The 19,637-nt window shown below is 45.8% G+C and overlaps 2 protein-coding genes across 5 annotated transcripts in view; one reads left to right on the top strand and one right to left on the bottom strand.

Moving 5' to 3' along the window:
* The window catches only part of LOC135546403 (septin-4), a 30,567-nt gene extending 17,373 nt beyond the window's left edge, over positions 1–13,194 (top strand). For 2 of the 4 annotated variants that reach the window (XM_064974795.1, XM_064974794.1), the window contains exons 2-10: positions 3,460–3,643; positions 3,736–3,859; positions 6,895–7,029; positions 7,690–7,807; positions 8,044–8,145; positions 8,650–8,746; positions 9,279–9,441; positions 9,645–9,744; positions 11,359–13,194. In XM_064974795.1, the coding sequence (XP_064830867.1) occupies positions 3,460–3,643; positions 3,736–3,859; positions 6,895–7,029; positions 7,690–7,807; positions 8,044–8,145; positions 8,650–8,746; positions 9,279–9,441; positions 9,645–9,744; positions 11,359–11,427 (1,092 nt within the window). In that variant the 3' untranslated portion in view covers positions 11,428–13,194. Of the gene's footprint in view, positions 1–2,669; positions 3,027–3,459; positions 3,644–3,735; positions 3,861–6,894; positions 7,030–7,689; positions 7,808–8,043; positions 8,146–8,649; positions 8,747–9,278; positions 9,442–9,644; positions 9,745–11,358 lie in introns of all 4 variants that reach the window. The other 2 variants (XM_064974793.1, XM_064974792.1) reach the window with 2 other exon arrangements.
* Positions 13,195–13,847: 653 nt separating this feature from the next.
* Positions 13,848–19,637, bottom strand: part of LOC135546401 (max-binding protein MNT-like) — a 29,486-nt gene continuing 23,696 nt past the window's right edge. Inside the window, 2 exon segments of the mRNA XM_064974790.1 lie at positions 13,848–16,557; positions 19,304–19,496. Of these exon segments, the coding sequence (XP_064830862.1) occupies positions 15,662–16,557; positions 19,304–19,496 (1,089 nt within the window). The 3' untranslated portion in view covers positions 13,848–15,661.

Here is a 19,637-nt window from a genome sequence, read left to right as displayed (position 1 = left end):
TTGGAACCAGCAAGACTTCCTACAGCTGGCCGTCCGGCCAAACTGGGCAATCGAGGGAGAAGGGCCTTAGTCACGGAGGTGACCAAGAACCCAATGGTCACTCTGACAGAGCTCCAAAGTTGCTCTGTGGAGATGGGAGAAACTTCCAGAAGGACAACCATCTCCGCAGCTCTCCTTCATGGTAGGTTGGCCAGACTGAAGCCACTCCTAAAAGGCACAAGACAGCCAGCTTGGAGTTTGCCAGAAGGAACCTAAACGACTCTGACCATGAGAAACAGGATTCTCTGGTCTGATGAAACCAAGATTGAACTCTTTGGCCTGAATGCCAAACGTCACGTCTGGAGGAAACCTGGCACCATCCCTACGGTGAAGAATGGAGGTGGCAGCATCATGCTGTGGGGATGTTTTTCAGCAGCAGGGACTGGGAGACTAGTCAGGATCAAGGGACAGATAAACAGAGAAAAGTACAGAGATCCTTGATGAAAACCTGCTCCAGAGCTCTCAGGACCTAAGACTGGGGTGAAGTTTCACCTTCCAACAGGACAAAGACAGACACAGCCAATACAACGCAGAAGTGACAGGACACAGCCAAAACAACACAGGAGTGGCTTCAGGACAAGTCTCTGAATGCCCTTGAGTGGCCCAGCCAGATCCCGGACATGAACCTGTTTGAACATCTCTGGAGAGACCTGAAAATAGCTGTGCAGCAACGCTCTCCATCCAACCCTACTGAGCTTGAGAGGATCTGCAGAGAAGAATGGGAGAAACTCCCCAAATCCAGGTGTGCCGAAGGTGCTTCAACAAAGTACTGAGTAAAGGGTCTGACTACTTATGTAAATGTCAAATGGAAGTTTTTATTTAAAATTTCAAAAAAACAGTTTTTGCTTTGTCATTGTGGGTTATTCTGTGTAGACTGAAAAAGGCTGTAACGTAGCAAAAGTCAAGGGGTCTGAATACTTCCCGTCTGCACTGTAAATGTAAAATAGCCTCTTGGCCTTCTCAATACACTGTAATATTCATAGTGGTGCAGGCTGGGGATTCTTCACACAAACTGGGGCAGAAAGGGCATGCGTGGCTGTGGTAACTTGAGCATCAGCCCTAAGGACATGAGCACCAATCTGCATCCCAAATGGCATCCTATTCTTTATACAGTGTACTTCTTTTGACCAGGATCCATAGGGAATAGGGTGCCATTTGGGATGGAACACTAGTCTCTAGTCTGAGAAATCCAGGGAGGGATATCCCTTTACAGTTTCAACTACACGCAGAGGCTCTGCCTTTGTTGGTGTCATGAATTGTAGGTATTGTCATCAGGGAAGGTAGATGGTTTGGGAAAAGGGAGAGATGGGAATAAAATTACATGTAGTTATGATTGACAGGTTTAGGTAGATTTGAAAATGAGTGCTGTTACTAATCACCACAAATTGATCAGTCATTGTGTAAATGACATTTTGAGGTGACATGTTTAACACCAATAGATTTTTCAGGTTTCCTCTGTCTACCAGTATGTGTTGAGTGACACACCCATATGAATAGATGATGTCATGTTTGAGTCCTTGTTGATGTCATAAGAAGATGTGTGTTCATGACTGTTTGCATTTGAAGCTGTATGACACTATATACCACAGCAATTCATTTGAGCAGTCTTCTAGTAATCAAGAGGGTTCATTAATCATTTAGAGGTTAATTTCCTTTAGCTCTACTCAATCACATCATATTTTGTTGTGTAACCTGTTAAATGGTTGCCTCCACTCTTTATCATCCATGTGGCTACAGTACTGTACCTTCTATTGAATTGTGATGTCCCCGCTTGCATCCCAAATTGCAGCCTATTCCCTATGTAGTGCACTACTTTTGACCAGGGACCATAGAGAATAGGGTGCCACCCAGACTCTACCATACCAAGGCTGAAGCTGCTGAGCAGGGAGAATCTTTACAGCCAGCTGCCACGGCACTACACTTTTAACAAGATGTACCCTCCCATTTCCTACAAGTTCAGGAAGGTCAATGATGTCGTTCTGTCCTTGAGCTGTTCTTGTCTATTAATGTTTTTGTTTGGACCCCAGGAAAAGTAGCTGCTGCTTCAGCAACAACTAATGGGGATCCTAATAAAATACTAATACTCAAATTATGAGTTATCTATAGAGGACACAAAAGGTTCTATTTTTGGCGCTCTGTATTGTATTGGACAGAGTGAGTGTTCTCTCGCGTCAGAATCAGAGGGTGTGCTTGTTATAAGTTTGATGGCCAGCCGAGATCTCTTCTTCCTCGGCATTCCTCCCATCAGCACAAATATTTACCCTCCACTCTTACGTTGTTAACCTTGTAGCTTCTCTGGTGCTCTCTAGTGAATCAGTCAGTCGATATCTTCTTTCCTCGCTGTCTCTTAGTGTAAATCTTCTCTAAACCCTAGAGAACTAGGCCTATCTTGCACTTAATGATTTCTTAGGTTGTTTCTCTCCATTGAGACATTCAGTGTCTATAACCACTCTGCAATTTCTTCTTTTTTCCTGTTGATCCTTATGTTGCCTCTGTTACCTTTGCTCCTTGTTTTCCTTCCGATCTATATTAACCCTCCCTCCTGCTCCAACCTTTACTCCACTCCATCCGTTCTTCTCTGCATCACCTCTCCCACCCACCTGCACCGCTCCCTGGCCCCTCCCCCTTAGCACTCAAGCCATTACAAGGATGATTCTGAAGACTCTGAGTTGGAGAACATGATGCAACAAGACCCCCACCACAGCGGGGACCACCCTCACCCGCCTCTGGGCGGCTATGAGCACAGCCCCGACCATGAGCACTCCCACCCGGTGGACAGGGAGGCAGAGGGTGGCGACACCCCCGGGACGCCCACCTTTTTGCGGCCCCCCACGGCGGGTGGCAGGGCCCAGTCAGACAACCAGGGCGTAGGGAGGCTGCAGTTGGGTGGATGTGGGATGGTGGATCACTATGACATGCAGTCTCCCCTCAGTCCCACCAGGCCCAAGAGCCCCTGGGGCCGCTTTGATCCCTACGACTTTCCAGAGGTAAACTTCAGGCCAGGGGGACCGTTTAGGGTGTAGAGACCAGAGGCAACACTATGGGCAATGTGGGTTGGGTTATCAGCTCTCCAGTCCAAAGAGGCTGTGCTTTAGCCTCAGAGGAGCACTAGCAGCAGGTTCAGGCCATTTCCAGTGATGTATACTTGGAAACTTTGGTTGTGTGTCTGGCAGATTACTCAGTTTGTGGATTTCGCTTTGAAACTGATGTTGGTCAAAGATGGCAGTGTGTTCTGGTGTGTTGACAATGGCTTCATTCAATACCCTACATCTGTTGAAATGGCTTTAGGTTTGAAGACATGTATTTATGTGTGGTAGGTGTTGCCTTTTTATTTAGAATAATTACTGTAACTCGCAAATGTGCCGCCACCAGAGGTGAGCGACGTGTTTAAATAGGCGTCTGTTTCTCTTGCTTTCACAGGACCAAGACAAGGACTATGTGGGCTTTGCCACACTGCCAAACCAGGTGCACCGTAAGTCTGTCAAGAAGGGCTTTGACTTCACCCTGATGGTAGCAGGGGAGTCTGGTCTGGGCAAGTCCACCCTGGTCAACAGCCTCTTCCTCACAGACCTCTACAAAGACAGGAAGCTACTCAACGCTGAGGGTAAGGTGGCCATTTTGGTGTCTCATCATCTGAATGAATGAATGAATGACATAAATGGCCAGCTGCTAAGGAAATGTGTGTTTTAACCCCAGAACGGATCACTCAGACAGTGGAGATCACTAAACACACAGTGGACATTGAGGAGAAGGGCGTCAAGCTGAAGCTCACCATCGTAGACACCCCTGGCTTTGGAGACGCTGTCAATAACACTGAATGGTATATGTCAAACATCCTTCCTTCAAGGGACTCTTCTTTGGTGTCAGGAAAACATGAAACAACTCAACTCGTATTATGATCCTAAGGCAGAGCTGAGTAAGTTCGAGGTATTGAGTTGATCTTAACCTTTGGATATACGCGGTAGTCTTCAATACAGTCGTCAACCTTTTATTGCTATTAGGCTTTGTATTGTTACATGAAGCGGTTTGAGGTTCAGTTGCAGTATAGCTCAGTGTACAGTAGGGGAATGACTGTCTGCATTGCCTCGGTGCTGGTGTGTCTCTGTCTCCCCCACCGCCCTAGCGTGAAGTCAGTAGGTTAGGGCTGGTATGGTTAGTGGTTGTAGGGTGGCTGTCTCTGCAGTATTGCCACAGTGCTGGTGTGTCTCTGTGTCTCCCCCACCGCCCTAGCGTGAAGTCAGTGGGTTAGGGTCGGTATGGTTAGTGGTTGTAGGGTGGCTGTCTCTGCAGTATTGCCTCAGTGCTGGTGTGTCTCTGTGTCTCCCCCACCGCCCTAGCTGTAACTTAGTGGGTTAGGGTCGGTATGGTTAGTGGTTGTAGGGTGGCTGTCTCTGCAGTATTGCCTCAGTGCTGGTGTGTCTCTGTGTCTCCCCCACCGCCCTAGCTGTAAGTTAGTGGGTTAGGGTTGGTATGGTTAGTGGTTGTAGGGTGGCTGTCTCTGCAGTATTGCCTCAGTGCTGGTGTGTCTCTGTGTCTCCCCCACCGCCCTAGCTGGAAGTCAGTGGGTTAGGGTTGGTATGGTTAGTGGTTGTAGGGTGGCTGTCTCTGCAGTATTGCCTCAGTGCTGGTGTGTCTCTGTCTCCCCCACCGCCCTAGCGTGAAGTCAGTGGGTTAGGGCCGGTATGGTTAGTGGTTGTAGGGTGGCTGTCTCTGCAGTATTGCCTCAGTGCTGGTGTGTCTCTGTGTCTCCCCCACCGCCCTAGCTGTAAGTTAGTGGGTTAGGGTTGGTATGGTTAGTGGTTGTAGGGTGGCTGTCTCTGCAGTATTGCCTCAGTGCTGGTGTGTCTCTGTGTCTCCCCCACCGCCCTAGCTGGAAGTCAGTGGGTTAGGGTTGGTATGGTTAGTGGTTGTAGGGTGGCTGTCTCTGCAGTATTGCCTCAGTGCTGGTGTGTCTCTGTGTCTCCCCCACCGCCCTAGCGTGAAGTCAGTGGGTTAGGGTTGGTATGGTTAGTGGTTGTAGGGTGGCTGTCTCTGCAGTATTGCCTCAGTGCTGGTGTGTCTCTGTGTCTCCCCCACCGCCCTAGCGTGAAGTCAGTGGGTTAGGGTTGGTATAGTTAGTGGTTGTAGGGTGGCTGTCTCTGCAGTATTGCCTCAGTGCTGGTGTGTCTCTGTCTCCCCCACCGCCCTAGCTGGAAGTCAGTGGGTTAGGGTTGGTATGGTTAGTGGTTGTAGGGTGGCTGTCTCTGCAGTATTGCCTCAGTGCTGGTGTGTCTCTGTCTCCCCCACCGCCCTAGCTGGAAGTCAGTGGGTTAGGGTTGGTATGGTTAGTGGTTGTAGGGTGGCTGTCTCTGCAGTATTGCCTCAGTGCTGGTGTGTCTCTGTGTCTCCCCCACCGCCCTAGCTGGAAGTCAGTGGGTTAGGGACGGTATGGTTAGTGGTTGTAGGGTGGCTGTCTCTGCAGTATTGCCTCAGTGCTGGTGTGTCTCTGTGTCTCCCCCACCGCCCTAGCTGGAAGTCAGTGGGTTAGGGTTGGTATGGTTAGTGGTTGTAGGGTGGCTGTCTCTGCAGTATTGCCTCAGTGCTGGTGTGTCTCTGTCTCCCCCACCGCCCTAGCTGGAAGTCAGTGGGTTAGGGTCGGTATGGTTAGTGGTTGTAGGGTGGCTGTCTCTGCAGTATTGCCTCAGTGCTGGTGTGTCTCTGTGTCTCCCCCACCGCCCTAGCTGGAAGTCAGTGGGTTAGGGTTGGTATGGTTAGTGGTTGTAGGGTGGCTGTCTCTGCAGTATTGCCTCAGTGCTGGTGTGTCTCTGTGTCTCCCCCACCGCCCTAGCTGGAAGTCAGTGGGTTAGGGTTGGTATGGTTAGTGGTTGTAGGGTGGCTGTCTCTGCAGTATTGCCTCAGTGCTGGTGTGTCTCTGTGTCTCCCCCACCGCCCTAGCGTGAAGTCAGTGGGTTAGGGCCGGTATGGTTAGTGGTTGTAGGGTGGCTGCCTCAGTGCTGGTGTGTCTCTGTGTCTCCCCCACCGCCCTAGCTGGAAGTCAGTGGGTTAGGGTTGGTATGGTTAGTGGTTGTAGGGTGGCTGTCTCTGCAGTATTGCCTCAGTGCTGGTGTGTCTCTGTGTCTCCCCCACCACCCTAGCTGGAAGTCAGTGGGTTAGGGTTGGTATGGTTAGTGGTTGTAGGGTGGCTGTCTCTGCAGTATTGCCTCAGTGCTGGTGTGTCTCTGTGTCTCCCCCACCGCCCTAGCGTGAAGTCAGTGGGTTAGGGCCGGTATGGTTAGTGGTTGTAGGGTGGCTGCCTCAGTGCTGGTGTGTCTCTGTGTCTCCCCCACCGCCCTAGCTGGAAGTCAGTGGGTTAGGGTTGGTATGGTTAGTGGTTGTAGGGTGGCTGTCTCTGCAGTATTGCCTCAGTGCTGGTGTGTCTCTGTGTCTCCCCCACCGCCCTAGCTGGAAGTCAGTGGGTTAGGGTTGGTATGGTTAGTGGTTGTAGGGTGGCTGTCTCTGCAGTATTGCCTCAGTGCTGGTGTGTCTCTGTGTCTCCCCCACCGCCCTAGCGTGAAGTCAGTGGGTTAGGGCCGGTATGGTTAGTGGTTGTAGGGTGGCTGCCTCAGTGCTGGTGTGTCTCTGTGTCTCCCCCACCGCCCTAGCTGGAAGTCAGTGGGTTAGGGTTGGTATGGTTAGTGGTTGTAGGGTGGCTGTCTCTGCAGTATTGCCTCAGTGCTGGTGTGTCTCTGTGTCTCCCCCACCGCCCTAGCGTGAAGTCAGTGGGTTAGGGTTGGTATGGTTAGTGGTTGTAGGGTGGCTGTCTCTGCAGTATTGCCTCAGTGCTGGTGTGTCTCTGTGTCTCCCCCACCGCCCTAGCTGGAAGTCAGTGGCGGACTACATCGACCAGCAGTTTGAGCAGTACTTCAGGGACGAGAGTGGACTGAACAGGAAGAACATCCAGGATAACAGAGTTCACTGCTGCCTCTACTTCATCTCTCCCTTCGGACACGGGTACGTCAGCTACGACATTTGTCTCTGTCTCAATACTCTTTAAATGGAGTCCTTCTATTGAGACAGACATTGGCTGTGTCTCAATATTCTTAGAATTGTTTATTTTCCCCTTCTACCTTCCTTCCTTGAGTACCACCGAGAGGGTTTCCACTATGCACCATGTTCCATGCATTCTAAATGCATTGTGGTTTCCGTGGAATCTAGAACCACCCTGCTCTGCTGCCTCCAGGGAAACGTGCATCTGGTGCAGTGCTAAACGTTCTATCCATTTTGAGGGGCAGATGCTGCAGTACTGAACGTTCTCTCCAATTGTCAGTGTAAATGCTGATGCAATACTTTTGTCTGAGTTTACCGTCTGTTTTACACCACTGTGTTCATTGAAAGGAAAAATCTTGAGCACGTTATAAGGAAACAACTCCCTCTGCTGGCCAAAATTAGATACTACTACAATCCTTGAAAATATGGTTTATGAGGATTACCGTAATTATCTGTTAACCATATCCAAGTTTTGTCAGTGTTGTCTATGCCCATGTTTCCACATGTACAGTGTGTTTTTTTGGTTTTCTCAGTGCTGACTTGTTGTCCCTAATTCTAAGTTGCTCTGGTAACTTACTCTGCGAAATCACTAAAAATGTATGTCATGTCTTGTATCTGTCTCAGCCTGAGGCCTCTGGATGTGGAGTTTATGAAGGCCCTTCATGAAAAGGTCAACATTGTGCCAATCCTGGCCAAGGCAGATACACTCACACCCACCGAGGTCAAGAAAAAGAAATTCAAGGTAAGCCCTCTCTAACTGGCTTTTGCTTGTCTGAATACCATGGCTCTGTACAAATAAGAAATGGACAGGGGACATTGGTTTCAGCAAATTTCTGAAACATATATTTTTATTTCCAGGTGGCCATTTTGATGGATTTGTTTTTGCTCCTTGTTCTTTTGTCCATCCTCAATCACAGGATTTGAAACAGTAGGTGAATGTTCTCCTCCTCTTCTCTCTGTCCCTTCATCTTCCTGTAGATCCGAGAGGAGATCCAGCAGTATGGGATTAAGATCTACCAGTTCCCAGACTGTGACTCTGATGAGGATGAGGACTTCAAACAGCAGGATCAGGAGCTCAAGGTGAACCACATTTATCCAAACCTCACATCACTAGTTGGGGAAGTATGGCAACCTAAAGGACACTAGTCATCATAAACAACCTGTCTGCAGTACAGGAAACTCAGATTACAGATGTCCGTAACCATGTTATTATTGAGCACACAGCCTTAAAGTCATCTGTTTGTGAATTCTATTCATCTCTGTGTGCACCTGTGCATTAGAGGGCAGGCTGTGTCTGTGCAGCCAGGACAGGCCAGAATGTTGCCCTGGTAGATAAATAGTGTCTCAGTCTCTCCCCCTCATAGAACCTGGTCTGTGACCTCAAGTGCCCTGACGGTGTGCTCTGTCCATTCCAAGTAGGGGGGGGGGAGAGATGGAGAAATGGGTAGATCTGCAATGCAGCATTTTCCACTGACTGCATTACCTCATCATAACCACAGATATATTCCTCCCTCTTTGTACTTTATTCACTTCATTCATATTCACCTCTCCTGCTCTCTCTCCCTCCCCGTCTCCCTCCTCCAGGACAGTATACCGTTTGCGGTGATCGGCAGCAACACGGTGGTGGAGGCCAAAGGGAAGAGGGTCCGGGGTCGTCTTTATCCCTGGGGCATCGTGGAAGGTAACCCTGTTACACCATCATTATTTAGTTATTGTGTGTCGGGGTCTTATTATGTTAGGGTTGAACTGGGATGTGGACATGAAGCTAGGGTTATGGTAGTGGTTGTAGACTAGGGTAGTGGTTGTAGACTAGGGTAGTGGTTGTAGACTAGGGTAGTGGTTGTAGACTAGGGTAGTGGTTGTAGACTAGGGTAGTGGTTGTAGACTAGGGTAGTGGTTGTAGACTAGGGTAGTGGTTGTAGACTAGGGTAGTGGTTGTAGACTAGGGTAGTGGTTGTAGTGGTTGACTAGGGTAGTGGTTGTAGACTAGGGTAGTGGTTGTAGACTAGGGTAGTGGTTGTAGACTAGGGTAGTGGTTGTAGACTAGGGTAGTGGTTGTAGACTAGGGTAGTGGTTGTAGACTAGGGTCTAGGGTAGTGGTTGTAGACTAGGGTTAGGGTAGTTGAAGAACAGGTTTAGGGTTGAACCGGGATGTGGACATGAAAGGTTTAGGGAAACACTGCCCTAACCTAACACTCTGTTACTCTTGACAGTGGAGAACTCGGCGCACTGTGACTTTGTGAAGCTGAGGAACATGTTGGTGAGGACACACATGCAGGACCTGAAGGATGTGACACGGGAGACCCACTATGAGAACTACAGGGCTCACTGCATTCAGAGCATGACCCGCATGGTGGTGAAGGAACGCAACCGCAAGTACGGACACACACACGCTCATACACTGCCAGTCATATGTTTATAGCTTCGATCAGGTATCTTAAGGCTGCACATATTGTTACTCCTATACATACATAATGTAGCTCAAGTACAATTCACACTAGCATATAGTCACGAACTCTAACAACATATACACCCACCTACTGTTAACCATATTGTCTTTCTCCACTCTACTCCTGTAGTAAACTGACCAGGGAGAGCGGCACAGACTTCCCCATCCCTGTGATACCAAGTACCACAGACACAGAGACGGAGAAGCTAATCCGAGAGAAAGACGAAGAGGTACCACCACCACACTCAGACCCAACTCTAGAACCCCACTCTGACCCAGGCCTAGATCCAGGGGCTGAACCTGAGGCCTCCTGAGTCCTCCAGGCTGTCATTCATACAGTATATACATTCCATCCATACATGCAGGTGCCCCTGAAGACCCCAGTCAGGTGGTGTGATTGTGGTCTGGTTTGAGGAAGGGTCAGGGGTTAGGGGTGACAGTCGGCCCATACAACAGCACCCAGCCCTGGGATGCACATGAACTGTAGGGGAAGACTAGACTAGATCTGAGTACAAATAATGTTTTATATTCAAATACTATTTGAACCCAGGTCTGGCTGTAGAATATAATATGCCAGGTCACATTGCCTGGGTAGAGTAGTGTTGTAGATGGAAAGAAGCCCTGGTTCTCTTCTCCCTGTTTGAGTTTGTCCCTGTCCGAATGCACCATGGTGCCAATTTCATATAATTATTTATGTTATTTGTTTTATGATTAAAAGCTGAGGAAGTTTTTTAAGGTTAACACTACCTCAACAAAAATGCCCTAACCTGAGATTTCGAATACGATACCCTGTGACCCACGTGCGCAACTTGAGTTTTGGCGCAGCTCTTCCATTGATATCAGTGCATCATTTACGCAAAAATCAAGGTAGATTCCCCCCTGAATGACATGAGCCATTAAAATAATTATACATTTTCTGTTTTTTCCTCATTTTTGGTATGTAACCCTTTCCATTGTTTAAACGTTGTGAACACAAAACTGTCGCCATAATTTCATCCTATTTTGATACGTGTGTGTGGGATTGGGGGGGGATGCTATGCAGGGCAAATGCGTGTCTGCAAGCACCATATCTTTCTCACTCATACTGCAAATCACAGTATTGAATTAACAGGCTTTAAATGTAGTAATTACGGAAATGAATGTGTGTACTTGACTGAACACACACAGTCACCAGGCGCGTTTACGTGGTCTCCAGACAGAGCGAATGGGGTGCCAAATCGTATCAATCAGTTCTCCACTGGCTTGGTGGTCATTGGATAGAGCTTGGTCATTGGTGCAGTGACATAGAAGTAATGGGCGTGTTCCAGGCCACCTGGACTGTATACATGAATTAACACACACATCCATCATCGGGTCACATGGTTTGAAGACAGAATAGACTGGGGTGGCAAATCGTATCGATCAGTTATCTGTTAGCACTTTTGGCTTGGTTGTGATTGGATACCGCTTGGTTATTGGTGCAGTCATGTGGAAGTAATGGTTGTGTTCCAGGCCACCTACATTGCAGTCATGAAATGTTGGCAATCACGACTTCAGCATTTGTAGTGTTCTGAGACGGTCAGATCTGTGCAAATGTGAAAGTAATGTTTAGCATTATAGGAATCCATCAATATGACTTAACAATCTGATAGTCTGGTATGGGGAATCCTATTGATCTGTTGTCACATAGCTGGCTTTGTTGTGATTGGTAGCTCTTGGTTATTGGTGCACTCACATGGAAGTAATAAGTTGGTATGGGGTTCTAAACCCTGTGAGCATCTCCCCAGTCCCCACTTCCTTCTGTGGTGGTTTGTATTGCTGCATGTCGAGTGTGTTTGACTGACAATGGCCTCTTCTCTCTACAGTTGCGGCGAATGCAAGAGATGCTCACAAAGATCCAGGAACAGATGCACACGCAGAAGGAGGCCTATTAACCAAGGCTACTACTAGAACCCCTTTCCTCTGTGTAAATATAGGCCCCTTCTTTCCACTACTAGGGTGGGCACCCTTAGTACCACTCTACTCTAGTCCACAAACATTGTCTGCTCCAGCTCATCCAACCCCAACTGCCACCACTCATTTAGTCAATAACCCTCACTATCAGAGACTGATCCAAGACCAGGCATGAGGCATTTACAGACAGGAGGTGGCATGGTGAGAAGTTTCTTCTTCCAACAACATGGAAGCCTTGCATCTCCACACCTGTTGTGGAAACTCTAACGGTAACAACGGGCACCCCTGTCAGGTGCCATTGCTAGAGCACAACACCGGTCCGGACAGCACAGACCTAATCACCTGCTTGTCCTTACAGGGTTATGGCCGGGTCCTGCCTGCCTGCCTTCTACCCATAGTTTATATGTGGTCTTGTCAAAAGATAACTTTTTGCCTTCCAGTTTTGTCGCTAATGTTCCTTGATGTTTCTCCTTAGTGAACTCTAACCCCTGACATTGGTTAAGGGATAGACTGTAGAGCATGTGTTGTCCTGTCCCTCTGCTAGGTGTTTGAAAGTTTATATTGTAACAAGTTTAGATGTGTGGTCTTAACCAACCTAGACAAGGTATGGTGTGAGGAAGGTTGGCCTGCCAGATTTGTATTTTTTTGTCATGCACAATTTTTTCCCAAGAGCATTTTTAAAAGATCAATACTGTAGGTGGGCATCTTTTTTTTACTATTACAGGATTGCAACTATGACTTGTAATTATTTTATTTGCATTGCTATACAGAATAGCAAGAAATTCCTTGTTGTGGAATGAATGACAAATGTTACTGAAGTAGTGTTGTGTGTTTTTGGACAAATGTATGTTAATAGGGCTAATTAGTTTCCTTCATGTTTCCAGTTCTAGCATGCTCAAATCTGGGTTGTTCATTCTTGTATATAACTGACAAAGGAAACCCACTACTTACAGTTCTGATATCTGTAATGATAGTTTCCTGGAATATTGTTGACTTGCAGCTCTCCAGGGTCGTGTTCAGGGCCTTGTTAAAACTTTTTGCAGCGAAAACCAAAATGTGTGTTCTTAGAACGGGATTCAATCCCATTATAGACATGACTTTTAAAGGCAATTTCAGATTGAGCTGACAGGATCTCCGCAAACGTGGGGAACATTGCCTTTTAAAACCCGAGATCGGACTGAATCCCGGCCCGAATGGACAAGTTCAGGCAGTAACTCCCCGTAGAATTATTATATATTTTTTACTGAACACGACCCAAAAGGAGAAAAGAGCAGGCTTGAGCTACTTAAGTGCCAGTCAAGAGACGCTGGCCTGGGGACCAAGCAGATAGGACAAGCCCCTTATTCTGCCGGATGTCAGGGGTTAGAGAATGACCGGATCGCCTCATATCTTATAGAAGTGTCTGACATAGCAAGCCTTCATTCATGGGTTGATGTACTCCGTACACTTGATGTTGATTGTGGACAGTGGGTATGCACCTACTCTTTTGAAGTACATATGTTTGAGTGGATGGTTTTATTATGCAGTCAAAACAAGAAATCATTTAGGTATTTTCAACTTCCTCATTTCCCCACAATTTTGGCTTTAAACAAGTTGTTATAAGATGAATAGTTGTGTATTTATTTTCCTCGGTGCAAATATGAGGTCATTCACAAGGAACAAGTCATGAGATAAAAAGATACATGTTTTGGATTGTATGAATATGCCAGATTAATGTTTCAATGAGAATAAAATATTTCAGATCTGTATTTCTCTTTGTAAGCAACATTGATTTATATTTTTTATTTACTTTCCTCCCCGCCATCAACGCTTAGATTCACCTAGTGACACAGTCCAAAATCACAAGGGCAGGACATTTTCCCATTTTTGTTTTATAAGAATGTCCTTTTTGTCATGCTACTTTTTGGAATATTTATCTAATTTCAATCTCAGATTTGAACAATGCGCCAATTAAGCTGACCATATGCAGCATTTACTGTGAATATGGGCTCTGCTAACGAGGGAACTTACATTTTGGACAAAACGTGCTTGTATTGAACCCGGGCTTTTAAAGTCATTTGAGGAAGAGAAAGGATTCAATGAATTGTAATAGAAAAAAATCTGCATCTTAACTTCATTCTAGACATTTTCTACTACTCTTACTTTGTATTTTGATGGTGTTGCTGATTGAAATATTCTCCAAAACCTAAAAATGACAAAAGCAAGACGTTTTTACAAACGTAAGATAAGTATCTTAAGCATTGTCCACTTATGCATAAATGTTTTCCTCTTTTTACATAATGGACAATAAGATCTAAACGCAACCCAAAATGTACAGAACTATCCAAAGGGAAAACCATGTTATCCCAGAAAACAGCTAGCATAAATCTATGAACCCAAATCAATCTACATGCAACAAATCTTACACACAATCCATTCAATTTAATATTTTCTTTATAAATATGAGCATAATATGAAGACTCCTACCATGTCCACTGTTCTCAGAAACACACGTAAAAATATTCAGATTAAGTGAAGAGGGACACCATTTGTAATTTAATTGTGGTTAAGTAGCAGATCAAAGTGCTAGAAGTTAAGTTTAATGTTGGCTACACAGGTCGTCATAATAGTGTAGTGGAAGGCAAACATTGAATCTAGATAAGTTATGACCAGGCATACCAGATAATATGGTTGGTGGAGAAAGAGGTTAAGATGTCAGAGTGCTTCGTAGGTGACTGCCCTACAATGTCGTCTAACCCCAAACTGCCTCATTTAAATTCTCTACCATGACACTGGCAAAGGCCTTTGTTTTAACAAGTTCACTGCTGCAAACACAATAAACAAGACATTCCTCACTATATTACACATAGATATATATATACTCCAGGAACGATTTGCAGTGCTTGTGCCTGCCATGCTGGTTCCTGCTATTAGTAAAACAAATGAGGCAATATGTAGTCACTTGAGTATTGTTATTTTCATCCTGTGCTAAATTGAGTGGTTGTTCAGTTTCATGAAAAGTCATCACGTTCACGGTGGGAATGATGACATTTTGGGTTAGATTCCTGCTTGGGCCACATCTACAAAATAGTCTGCTCATTGACCATTGTCTGTTTTACATGCAGTTTTTGTTGTACCAGCAGGGGGAGCCTGTGGTATGACAGTGCTGCAGTAGGAGGGGAGCACATGGCGAAGCCAGGCCATGTTTTAGGTTTGACTCCACAGCCATGTGCCTGGGTAGAGGGGGAGGTCCCTGCAATCATATTCTCAATGTGGTCCTTTATGGTGCTTCGTTGTTAGAGCACACACACTGATCCCATGCTGACACGGCAACAACACCCACCAATCACACACTGCCGGTCTCTGACCCCGATTCAGCCCGTCTGAAATTGGACCCGTTGCCTTCTGAATGGTCACATCAGGTTCCGTATCCACAAAGCGCCTCAGAGTGCTGGTCTAGAATCAGTTTAGCCTTTTAAATCATAATGAATAAGATTATATGGACAGATCGTAGATCAGCACTCAGATGATTGGTAGAAGTGTGCCCTGGCATTAGTGGTAGACTTCAGTTAAATCTAATACCTTGGTGCTTGATAGTGGCACCATCAGTCATTTGTAGTGTGTTTTTTAAATACTCTTGGCTGTGGAATACATGTAGCAGAAATATAAAACCAATCTGGAGTGAATATATGCAGATCTAAATGCATTCGACATTCGAAGACTCCCTTTTCTCACTCTGAGGTGCTGTTTTGCTTCTGCAGATATGAACACTGAGGGCCAGAGAAAATGTATCTATGTGATCCTCTCCACTGCATCCTGTACAATAACATCAAGATGATCCTCCTGGACATCGTACTCAGCCCAACAACAACATTGGCTCTTTTACCTCAACCATTATAAAGGTGTTTCTTTTTGGAATGTTCTGAGTTACTTACTCCTTATAGACAGCTGTACTGCCTCAGGTTAGTTAATAATGCAGCTTGTGATTCATCAGTGAATATAGGAACAGCGTTCAGTATGAAGACTTTTCTATTTGTTTGTCAGTACAGTAGTCCTGGTGCCTGCCTCGCTCTGGGCCTGCCTTGGGCTCAGAGTCTGGGCTGGCTCCTCTTCGGCTGGTCTGCTCTGGGGCAGATGGTCTCCAGGTCTGACTCTGGCCACCTCAGGGTGGGTGTGGCCTGTTCATGTACTTGGTTCTCAGGCTTGCTTCGGGATGGCTCTGACCTGGTTCAGAAATCAGGCTAGCTTCAAAGTGCTAACGGGGAATGAGGGCATGGTCACCATAGTTACAGGGTTCAGCAGCTGTGGGTGATGTGCCACCACCTGGGCACCAACTCCCATCTGCTTTCCCATGATGGTGGTTGTGCCCTGGTTGGGGACAGTACCATTGACCTGGGCATGGGTGATGGTATGGGTGATGTGGCCCACCATGGCTGGCTGGGTGACAGCCACAGGTTGGGGGTAGATGGTGGGTAAATGGTGCTGGCCCAGGTGGGTAACAGGGTGGACGGTGATGTGTCCGATGGGCTGGTGGTGCCCTGGGGCCAGCTGCATGGAGGCTGAGGAGGAGGGGGCTAGGTGGGTGAGGTGCTTGGCTCCTCCAGATGAACTCTGGGCCTGGATGACGTGGTTGACGGCATGGATGACGGAGGCGTGGGAAGCCGAGCCGTGGGCGATGACCGTGGGCTGCAGGCTGGGGGCCTTTACCATGTGTGTGTGAGCCGGGAAGAGGGTGCTAGGGGAGGTTACGATGTGTGTGTGGGCCGGGAAGAGGGTGCTAGGGGAGGTTACGATGTGTGTGTGGGCAGGGAAGAGGGTGCTAGGGGAGGTTACGATGTGTGTACGGGCCGATAGGAGGGCCTGGATAGGGGTGGTGGTGATGCTGGATGTTGGGGTGGAGAACGTAGCTGAGACAGGCAGGGCTGACAGCAGGTGGGGGTGAAGCTGGGGCTGGGGGTATGTTTGGGCCTTGTGTTGGCTGGAGATGTGTTGGGTGAGGTTGGAGGTAGTGGGGGTTATGGGAGTGGGGGTCACAGTCTTGCACAACTCAGGCTGTCTGGCTTGTTGAGGCATGGTGGGTAAGGCTGTCGGTGCTGCCGGAACATTCTCTTCATCCATGTCGTCTTCACCCTCTGGGACACAGAAAGAACAGATGTTAATTGATTGTAAAAGCAAATTACATCTCAGATTTCATCGCTTTGTACATTATAACACTGTGTAGATGGGTCTTACTATAAATAATGTGGGGAAACAAAAATGATTTTACGTGTACTTAGAGGAATGAAAGTGAATATGCAAATTGGCACATAACTCCAGCTATACAACAGGACAATACACCCGTTAACTTGCTAATGAACCCTGCTTAAAGTCAGCCTTTCAGGGACTTTTTCCAAGCACTGGAATTGTGAAGGACCTCAATGTTATATAAATTGGACATAGTGCCTAATATAGAACCCCCCCATTCATAAAGTAAGCCATTACCAATAATGCAGTTTTAGGCCTTGATATTGTTATTACCTGTCTAAATAGATTGGTTACATATAAAAACATTGCTATGCATCCAATGTGGCCGACACATAAACCATGAATAGCGATAGAACTAAATCTCACCATTTCAATCCCAGGCGTGTTTTTTTTAAATGGAATTTGTATGGAAAGCCAAGTTCATGTAGTCTACTTCAAGCCCCTTGTATTGTTTAACATGGAAAATGAAACACGTCATTTCATTACCAGATTAAATTATGAATAAGCCCACTAAGCTATAATCATTATATCCAGAATAATTCATAGGAATAGTGTTGGGTGTTGCGCAAAAGGCCATCCTACACAATTGCGCACAGTAGACTTATTGTGCCTGGGATTGGACAAACTCATTACCTTGATGCTTCCTCTTTTAAATCTAACGAGACCCTGCTGTAAATGAAGCAGACAACAAACGATCAACATCAATTCGCTAGGGATATCAGATCCAATGTGGATCCAGGCACAACGGTCTTCAATGGCATATTGCATGAGACAAAAATATTCTGGACATTCATCACAAACACCTTTACTGCAGCACTTGGTGTGTGCAAAAGCTGTTAATCACTTGACTGTCTTTTGGAAATTCCCTTCCCGGATCAGATGTGTGAAAATATCACCGTAAGAAATCAGCTGGACACCAAATTCGCATCCAACAAGTATTATGCATAATTATTGAAGAACCACGTTAATGACAGTATCAAGGTGAGGTGACTCTTCCAGCTAGAAGCATTACATTTTGCAATGCATTCTTTTGGATTTGTGCACCCATGAAAACTGTTTTCACCCCGTAACATAAGGAAATGTCATGTCGTTACTGCATTTCTGAGATCTCAATACAAAAACAAAACTGTCAGTTAGATCCAGGACTCAAGTTCAATGTCTAATTTAACTGATTAATATATGATGACAACTTGCACTCCCATAAATCGCTGAAATAATGGCCTTGTAGTTGCATTGGAGTGGTGTATAAATGGCGTTGTAGTTGCATTGGAGTGGTGTATAAATGGCATTGTAGTTGCATTGGAGTGGTGTATAAATGGCATTGTAGTTGCATTGGAGTGGTGTATAAATGGCATTGTAGTTGCATTGGAGTGGTGTATAAATGGCATTGTAGTGGTGTATAAATGGCATTGTAGTTTCATTGGATTGGTGTATAAATGGCAGAGAGGGGTTGTAATGTTTTGTCACAAGATTTTGGACAAATCAGCCAAGACACCAAACATGATAAAGGGTTAAACATGTTTTAAATATAGCCATGATCCCCCTTAGATCTTAAACCAGTAAAATGTAACAATGTAATCAAAAATGATCTACGTAATCCCCAAAAGTTATTTATCATAAACAACTAATGCTGCATACGCCAAGGTTCAAATATGTTATAAATTGCTGAGGTATAGTCACTTGAGGAGACAAGGTCAAGCACAGAGTACAAATTATACAATTATGAAATATGTTATTTCCTATTCAACAAGACTATGAATAAAGCTTAAAATGACATATGCTTTCTAAATAAATAATAAATTACAAACTATTGTACTTCACCTTGAAACTGTAAAATACATATGTCTATGTTAAGTCTTAGAGAAAATGTGCATATTGTTTTTTAAAGGTCTCTCGATCAAAAGGTTCGCCCCCATCTCTGTGAAAGTCTCACAGAGCTCTAGCTTGGCTTCCGGGTACTCGTTAAGAACAGCTCATATTAATCTTATCCGTCTATGACAAACAGAAAGAATTTTGTTTAAAATCAATTCATTATTTTACATTACTGGCTATAAAAATCGATATTTGAATGTGCTACAGCGACAAACCACTCTCCTGCTGCGCTAGAATGTATGGATTCCAGAAATATACATTGTTAGTGGCTGTGGCACCGGGTTCCGCCAGGAGTTGATGGACAGTTGAAAGAGCGAATGAAACGGTAGGAGGGACATCCCAGCTTCAAGTGGTGTCAGATATCACATCCTGCTTCACACGGGCAAAAAATAGATACTCCTGTGTCCGTGAGAATCAAGGCTACCGCTCAATGCATCCTATTACGATGGTGTCCATAGATCGATGTATAAGCTAAAATGTCAGTAGGACCCGGTACCAGAACCACACAGGTTTCCAAAACAGTGGACTTTACATCCAAGAGGTTTAATGTAATGACATGAAGAAAAAAAAGGCAGGTTATCAATGAATTGCAACTTGTTGTTCTGTGTAAGATATCCCCCCTGGTACCCTAGTTCACAGAAAGACCCAGGTACACGTTACAAGTATGATTACTGTAAAGTACTTGGTGACAACTGTTTCGTGTCATTATTTATAAACGGCTTCTAAATTAATTTGACTGATTAATGGATTGATTGAGCGTACCTGAGGCAGTAGAGGTAGAAGCCTGGTCGTCTTCTGGTTGAAACGTCTGTCTGAGAACACGGTCGATCTCCATGACATTCATCCATTGGCTCAGCTCGTTCTTCAGCTCAGCCAATCGCTGCTGAGTAGCGATCTTCTCCCTCGCCAGTCTCTCCATCTCATGCTCATACTCCTTCTCCTTGCGCTTCAACGTCTGTAAGACACAGAGGAAGACGAGAGGGCTCAGTACAGTTTAAAACTCACACACTTATAAATAGGAAAATCAAATATTTTAGAAAGCTTGCTTTCATTATAATAATCACTTTAAACTGAAGTTTCACGTTCCACACAACTT

This window comes from Oncorhynchus masou, chromosome 9, assembly GCF_036934945.1.
Source record: "Oncorhynchus masou masou isolate Uvic2021 chromosome 9, UVic_Omas_1.1, whole genome shotgun sequence".
Lineage (NCBI taxonomy): Eukaryota > Metazoa > Chordata > Actinopteri > Salmoniformes > Salmonidae > Oncorhynchus > Oncorhynchus masou.
Note: the sequence above shows the minus strand (reverse complement) of the source record. Positions and strands in the feature narration are given on the sequence as shown.